The 7784-nt window shown below is 47.0% G+C and overlaps 2 protein-coding genes across 2 annotated transcripts; one reads left to right on the forward strand and one right to left on the reverse strand.

Annotated features, from left to right (window-relative positions):
* On the reverse strand, nucleotides 1-1288 carry PtA15_7A390 (uncharacterized protein; the record flags this gene model as incomplete). The annotated part of the gene is made up of 3 exons (XM_053170991.1): nucleotides 1-78; nucleotides 154-1204; nucleotides 1281-1288. The coding sequence occupies 3 exons, from the start codon at nucleotides 1286-1288 to the stop codon at nucleotides 1-3; spliced, it is 1137 nt and encodes a 378-aa protein (XP_053022217.1).
* Nucleotides 1289-2736: 1448 nt separating this feature from the next.
* Nucleotides 2737-5186, forward strand: PtA15_7A391 (uncharacterized protein; the record flags this gene model as incomplete). The annotated part of the gene is made up of 2 exons (XM_053170992.1): nucleotides 2737-4357; nucleotides 4426-5186. 2 exons carry the CDS (start codon nucleotides 2737-2739, stop codon nucleotides 5184-5186), a joined length of 2382 nt encoding a protein of 793 aa, XP_053022218.1.
* Nucleotides 5187-7784: the final 2598 nt, after the last annotated feature.

Here is a 7784-nt window from a genome sequence, read left to right on the forward strand (position 1 = left end):
CTACGCAGGTTGCTGGCGAATAGGAATTAACGTTGGTGTCGGATAGCTGCGCGGGCGTTTGGAAGGATAAGCAGGGTCCTGCATAAGGATTTCAATGTCATTCATCAGTCAATGTTGCAAGGGCTGAGTAATTTGAAGCAAATTGCTACATACCTGAGGGGGTATACGTGGCTGAGGCAATCCGGTTGACTCATCCTCAGGGAGGCTAGATTCAACCGGAAGCTTTGAGGGTGGGTGTGGCTGAGACAAACTGTTTGGCACACCTTCAGGGAAGCTAGCTTCAGCTTGTCGCTTTGATGAATTCGGATCGCTGAGTGAGGTTGTGCCCGACTGTGCGTCTGTCTTTGAAACCACCGGTGGGGCAGGATCCAATAAAGGTATGTTGTTTAAGCTGGATTCAGCCCGTTGCTTTGGGCAAGGGGGGCCGCTATGGGTTTCTGGTTGGCCATTAACATTTGTGCCGGGCTGTGAGTTGGTCTGCGAGATCACGGGTGATGCGTGGCTGGGCCAAGGCAAACCGTTTGACATATCTTTGGGCAGACTAGAATCAGTCCGCTGGTGGGTATCTGGGTGGCCAAGGGTAGTTGTGCCCGGCGGCGCGTTGGTCTTTAAGACCACAGTTGGTACAGGATCAGCGTGAGGCAAAACCTTTGGCGCATCTTCAGGCAAGCTATATTCAGCCCATCGCTTGGGGCAAGAGGGGCCGCTATGGGGTTCTGGTTGGCCATTAGCATTTGTGGGGGGCTGCGTGTTGGGCTGCAAGATCACGGGTGATACATGATCGGGCCGAGGCAAACCATTTGGCGTGTCTATGGGAAGGCTAGACGCAGTCCGTTGTTGGGTATCTGGTTGGCCATTGATAGTTGTGCCCGGCAGCGCGTTGGTGTTTGAGACCACAGGTGGCAAGCTGGATTCAGCCAGTGGCTGTGTTTTGTGGGATTCTGGTAGGCCAATTGTGCCGGGCTGTGCGTTGGTCTTTGAGACCACGGGTGGTATCTGGTTGGGTTGAGGCAAACTGTCAGTTTCTAAAGATCCCGCTCCAGAACTAGCACCTGCATCCGCAGGTTGATCTGTTGTGGCCCTGCCAGCCTCATGAGAATCTTTGAGTGCTTTGTAGAGTGGGACAAGACCTTCCCAACTGTTTAAATCGCCAATGGGAACCTGGTAGTAGGTAAGTATTTGCTTGAGGCTCTCAATATTCAACCTATGGGGAGCTGGAGGAAAGAAAACCAATTAGCTTCAAGGCATTTAAGAATGATCTTTGCTTGGAATACGCTTACGATACCATTTGTGAATTCTATCACTATCAGCAGATGCCTCTGCCTGAGGCTCTGTTGGGGGTCAAGGCTGTTTGATTGCGTGCTTGGGAGGCGGCAGGACCGGTGGAGATTCCACTCAACTAGTTGCTGGCTGGCCTCTGCGTGGACACTTAGATGTCTTGCCCGGTGGGTTGTCATCAGGTTTGAATGTTCTTTTTTCACGGCCTTTGATGACAGTGCTGGGATTACCCCGGAGGGAAAGCGTTTTGTTTTCCTTGTAAGCTTCCACCAATTTATTGTGTCAAACTTTTGGATCAAACAGTATGCCGTGATTCTTGAGGTGTTTCTTCAAATCTGGAACTAGTAATTTTTTGGGGTCTGTGTGGATAGAGGGATGATAACATTACTGATTATGTGGATGGAATTTTATTTGTGGATGAAAAAATATCTGAGACACTTACCTGGCCATTCCTCTTTCTCTGCTGCAGGCCGTCATGGAGAGCAGTTCGGGGTCATGGAGAGCAGTTTGTGTTTGGTAAGTAAGCAAGCTTTCATGCCGAACTCTCATGTTCATGTCTGCAGGAGAACTTACTTCCGGCATCCACTGACTTCATGCTTGCAGAAGCTTGGGTTGTTCCAAGCATCTACTCCGTTGCAAATGTTATCTTTCCTTCTTGCGTGAGTTCTAACTTTTAGCGCTGTTGACGAGTTTAGATGGACATCTAACCCAAACTCTACATATATATTTATGCTGGAACACATGCCCGGCCAGGATCTCTCAGTGTGTCAACAAGCACCGTCAGCTTGCACCGCTCCATCTCACTTCACACACAATACATATACATATAAATATGTACACTGCTAATTTCATTGCTCCATCTCAACTGAATATTTCAGTTTGTAATTGTATGCCCGGCTAATCTGTTTGTCATGCTCAAGCTTCTCAAGAGTCAAGACACTCATGATTGCACACATACAAATATTGGACAGAATTTGGACAAGTACTGCCTAGGGCTGACACAAACGTAAGTGAGCTGCTCTACTGCTGACCTTAGACCCAATTGATTGGCTAACGTGTAGTGATTCGAAATTTTCATTAGTCATGGCACCTTACACCGGCCAAACCGGAGGCTGACTTATATAGCGGTGAGTCTAACGCCCAGCTGGTTTACCGCTCATCCTGACTCCCCAGCAATACACTGACAACACTCCCAAACCCATATCACAACTCAACCATCACATATTTTTTTTAGTTTCATTGTTGCATCATGTCCCCCTTGAAAGCTGCACCCTACAACTCTCATCTTGTTGGAATGACCATCAAACAAATTGTTGATTTCCTCAAGCAAATAGATAGAACAATCAACATACCCTAAAGGGTCAGGATAGATGAAATCAGAGCGCTGGCAACTCAACACTTGCAAAGTGGTATGTTTTTTTCCCAAGACCCCTGAATTTCCATCTGATAACAGCTACAATGTATGTGAGAACAGTGTCACCCAACCCTGGCAACTTTCCCTATGACCCCCGTCTTGTAGGCAAGTCTATTACCCAAATAAAGAGGATCCTGGGAGGCCTCAAGTGCCTGATTGAGCCCCCTCAAAAACTGAAGCTTGATGAGCTTACGAAGTTTGCTACAGAGCATTTGCAGGCCGGTACGTGTTTTCTGATCCATGAGTTTGGAATACTAGCTGAAATTATACCATTAACATTAGAACCAGACTCCGATTTGAGCTCTGAGCTTTCTTCCCTGCCCAAGAGTGGATCCAAAGACGGGGACAATGAGGCAGCAAATAATGTCCCGCGAACGCGCACCGGCGGTGGTGGACCAATTCCAACCAAACCTTTGCAAACACCAAGGGGTTGTTACAATCTCAAAGGCATGAGGACGCCAGGGTTGAGCAGTACCAGCGGCCCACAAACGCGCTCCAGTAGTGGTGTCAAGACTCCAGGCAAAGCCAAGTCTCCCGTTGTTCCGGCTTCAAACACAACTCCCACCAATCACCCAGCTCCCAGAACAACAAAGCCCCGCGTTGCAGTCCCATCGGATCCGGTAAGCAAGCAAACACCGGCTAAACAACCCCGGCCCAATGTGAACAAAAGTCTGAAAATCTGGCGCCCAGGGATGCCACTTGTCTTTCAAGATGGACCCGGTAAACGGACAACAAATACCACACATCAGGCTAACGGTAAGATTGGATTTCCCACTGCCCCTTACCCACCACCAAACACGCAAGCGCTGACCACAAGAAAGGTTTTAATCATAGACATACCCGTGGACCGCTGTCAATCGGAACCCTTAACCCCATCCAGGCCTCAAGATCAATCACCAGGCCCATTTACGTCCAGACCAGACTCCGGCAGAACCAGTCCAATTCGGATTGACATCATGTCCTGTGGAATTCCCACCGGCGCAGCCCCTCTTGTCATGAAACCCGAGGACATGCAGATTTTAACCACAATTGATTTCTCACAGCCATTGCTGGACGATGCAAACTCTGGTATGCCTGATATTGCCCCGGCCATCTACATGGATGCGCCTTTGGACGACAATAATTTGCCCATTCCGGACGCTGTCTCAAGCTTGTGTATGACTAATATTGCCCCAGACATCTACTCTGATGCGCCGTTGGACGTGTGCAACATCCCAATTCCGCACTCGGTCTTACAATTTACAACACCATCACCATTGCCAAAAAAGAAAGAACAGATAGGCCCATCACAAACGCCTTGTACCAAGTCTACAAATGAGGACCCCTCATCCATTCAGGATAATCATCATTGCAAATCTGACCGCGACAACACCATCAACAAAGCCTGTGTGCCCATGGATGTGGACACCGATTATCACCAGGCCCCCATTGATCAAGAACTTGGGCTGCGTGCCATTGATGATATCTTCCAATGGCTTGACAAGGACATCAAAGAGGAGAAATTGCAACTTCAGTCCCCCCCCCCTAAGGCCACACAACAACCTGCGCCACTTGCCCAACAACCAGAGACTCACCTTCCGTCAACGCCCCCAACGTGCAATTTTGGATCAGCCAGCTTTGAGTTTTGGGTCCCAGCGTACACTCGCCAGGATTATTGGAAGCTAGGTTAGTGCCTTTTGTTGCTTGCGCGTCACATATTTCACTCAGCTGACCTTCCTTCTTCCTGAACCTAGCCGGTTGCTCCATTTCAGAGCCAAAAAATGCTCACAGGACTGACAAGCCCAATGCCTGCCCCTTCTATCTCCCTAAGATTGAGAACGTCTCATTCCCTGAGATCGCCCCTCCTCTTCGACTCCCAACCGCTGTTGAGCAGGACGCCTCGTCTCCCCCCTCACTCCCAAAGGCCAAGGAGGATGCCTCCAACGGCACCACCCCCCTGGCTCTCCCTCAGCTCCCAGAAGCTGGCCTGGAGTACCCAGCGGCCGGCGATGAAGCCGCCTCAGACCCTGTGACCGCGCCTGCCATCCCAAAGGAGAACACTGCAGACCCAGAGACCAACCTGGCCCTTTCTGAGCTTCCAGGAGCTGACCCAGAGATCCCAACCGCCGTTGAGCAGGACCCCTTGTGCCCCCCCTCACTCCCAAAGGCTGAGGAGGACGCCTCCGACAGCACCGACCCCCCGGCTCTCTCTCAGCTCCCAGAAGCTGGCCTGGAGGACCCAACGGCTGGCGATGAAGCCGCCTCAGACCCCATGACCGCGCCTGCCATCCCAAAGGAGAACGCTGCAGACCCAGAGACCAACCCGGCCCTTCCTGAGCTTTCAGAAGCTGACCCAGAGATCCCGACTGCCCTCAAGCAGGACGCCTTGGCCCCCCCCTCACTCCCAAAGGCCGAGGAGGAAGGCTCCAACCCCGCTTTCCCGACTGGAAACCTGACCCTGGAGAATTTTCAATCACTCTCCACCAAGGTGATGGAATCAGAATCTGGTGAGTAAATCAAAAATATACACGACTTTCCCGGAGCTCTGGTTCCAGCTGACCCCCCCCCCCCCCTCCCCCCCATTTACACCCTCACACATCTCTCACCAACCCCAAGAATACCAATCAGTGTCTGAAGCAAGTTCTTCATCAGTCGAGGACAGTGATTTAACCGCCAACAACGTAAGTGATGATGGTCATTGGTTTAGAGACCAACCCATCCCTGAAGCATACCATCCCCTCAGCAGAAGCCATTCAGTCCAACCTGTACACACCTCTCTGCCATTCCATACCAAACTCTTCAACTCACTTGCGGAAGAAAGTGAGGAAGAGATACTCTAAATTCCATGGTGCTTGAAGACATGTTACATTAGTTGCTTTTTCTAACAGAAGATCTCTTGCAGTGTTTTTCTGTAATAGTAGATACATTGCATGACTGCTGAGGGTGCATGTGAGAAATTCCTGATGAGCGTGAGAGATCACATGAGAGAGCGACCACAGATCCAGAAAAATTACCTGATATTCCCAGTATTTACCGGATATTCCGTGACCTTGACAGGATATTCCACACGGAATACTTAACAATATTTGAAGTGCATGAGGTCAATGGCAAGTGGGAAATGCAGCCTCTCTTCAAAGAGGTTCATTGTCTCTGTCAAGTAACTTGGTTTTGCATTTAATCTGATGAATCCATTCCCAGTACTATGCATTCAATCAGGCAAACCTGGCGGCTTGAATCAATTATCCAACCTTGATGATGGTCAACCTTATTTGGATCTTGAACTTGCTTCTTGGCTCGTCTGATCAAATTTCCCACAGCATTCAAGATGCCTTCAAGGCCAATTCTCAAGTTCACAGAGTGTTATATTCAAAAGAAAAAAAGCTTTCAAATAAAATCAACCAGAGCAGGATTTTGCCACACGGTTTATGGTTCATCTTTGGAGATATGTAAGTACAACAACAAAAATTTGAGTTACAATTGGTACACAAGGGAATTAGTCTCTCTCAGGAAATCAGTCATACTCTGGGTCAGTTTGAATTGTCCTTCAAGCTATGTGGTGAAGCCGGGGAATTAATGTTGGTAAGCAGACTGCCTCTCTCTATGGTTTCTCCACTTGACTCACCATACGAAATTACTTACCAGCTAGAATTTGGGATTTGCAGGGATTGGTTGACCGTTTCATGCAGGAATTGCAGCCGACAAAAGCCATACGCTCACTGGTGAAGCTTTTTAGCATTTTGAAGTGGGCCCAAGGCTCAGAAGTTTTCTTTAAATATGTGAATGTTGGGTCACTGATTTCCATAGATTCTTAAAGTAAGATGTATTCAAAATTTTATCCATTCTGTTGAAATCAATTTCACAATTATTGTTTAGATCTCCAGCAAAAACAAACCATGAGTGAATGGATTCACCAATTGCGCTGTGCTTCTCTGCTTCTCTTTCATTTCTTAATTGGTATCTGCTCAGATCTAGGTGCCTGGTTGAAAAGAAGTTGTCAAAAGGCACTTTACACTACCAAGATGGATGAATTTGTGATGTTGTATATTGATCAATATAGGGTATATTAATCAATTTATATTAATCATTTTTTTCATTCCTCTTGGTACCTTTGTCTGTGTTCCATGTCTCCTTAAAACTCTTCTATAATCTCTCTCCTTCCCCCTGTGTTAGCTTCAGGCCACAGGATTTTTTTTTGCCTGATAACATTCATAAATTTCTACATACACCATTCAATTCTTTGTGAAAAAAAGAAATTGCAAGTTTTAGGATTAATCCAGGGTGGCTGAGGGGTCTCAATTTTTTTTTTCTTTTTTTTTACTTCAACAGTTGATGTTATCAGAAGTCTCCAAATCTACTTTTTTTACGAAAAAGGAAAAACATTGACCCATGACCTCTCTCATGATACCTTCCTGCACACATTGTTAATTTGGTTGGTTGAACTTCCTGAAGATATTGCACATCATACTTGAAGCGCTACATGCATAGAAGTCCTTTTTGAAATTAGTTTATCATGGTTTAGGATATTTTTGTCAGGTTCTTTTTTTTATCTACTTTTGTTATCAACCACAGATCAATGAGGAATATTTCCATATAAAATTTTGTCAGACAATTGTTCTACATATAAAACACAGAAATATTGTGTTTGGGGTCACATCCACTATGCAGCAGCTACAATCTGATCAGTTGCCATATATCACTACTTTGGTAGTTTCTTGGTGTTTCTGCCACAATATCTCATCCCAGCGTGAGAATCCTTCTGCCAGATGGTTTCCAAAATGTTGAAAAGCCCCCAAAGTCTCATTATGCACCTCTACTGACCACAAAATTCCCAAATGTAGCAGCTACAGTCTGATCAGTTCCCAAATATCACTACTTTGGTAGTTTCTTGGTGTTTCTGCCACTATATCTCATGCCAGCGTGGGAATCCTTCTGCCAGATGGGTACAAAAATGCTGATAAGCCCTCAAAGTCTCATTATTTACCTCTACTGACCACAAAACCTGAAATGTAGCAGCAACAGTCTGATCAGTTCCCAAATATCACTACTTTGGTAGTTTCTTGATGTTTCTGCCACTATATCTCATCCCAGTGTGGGAATCCTTCTGCCAGATGGT

Source organism: Puccinia triticina, chromosome 7A (genome assembly GCF_026914185.1).
Source record: "Puccinia triticina chromosome 7A, complete sequence".
Classification (NCBI taxonomy): domain Eukaryota; kingdom Fungi; phylum Basidiomycota; class Pucciniomycetes; order Pucciniales; family Pucciniaceae; genus Puccinia; species Puccinia triticina.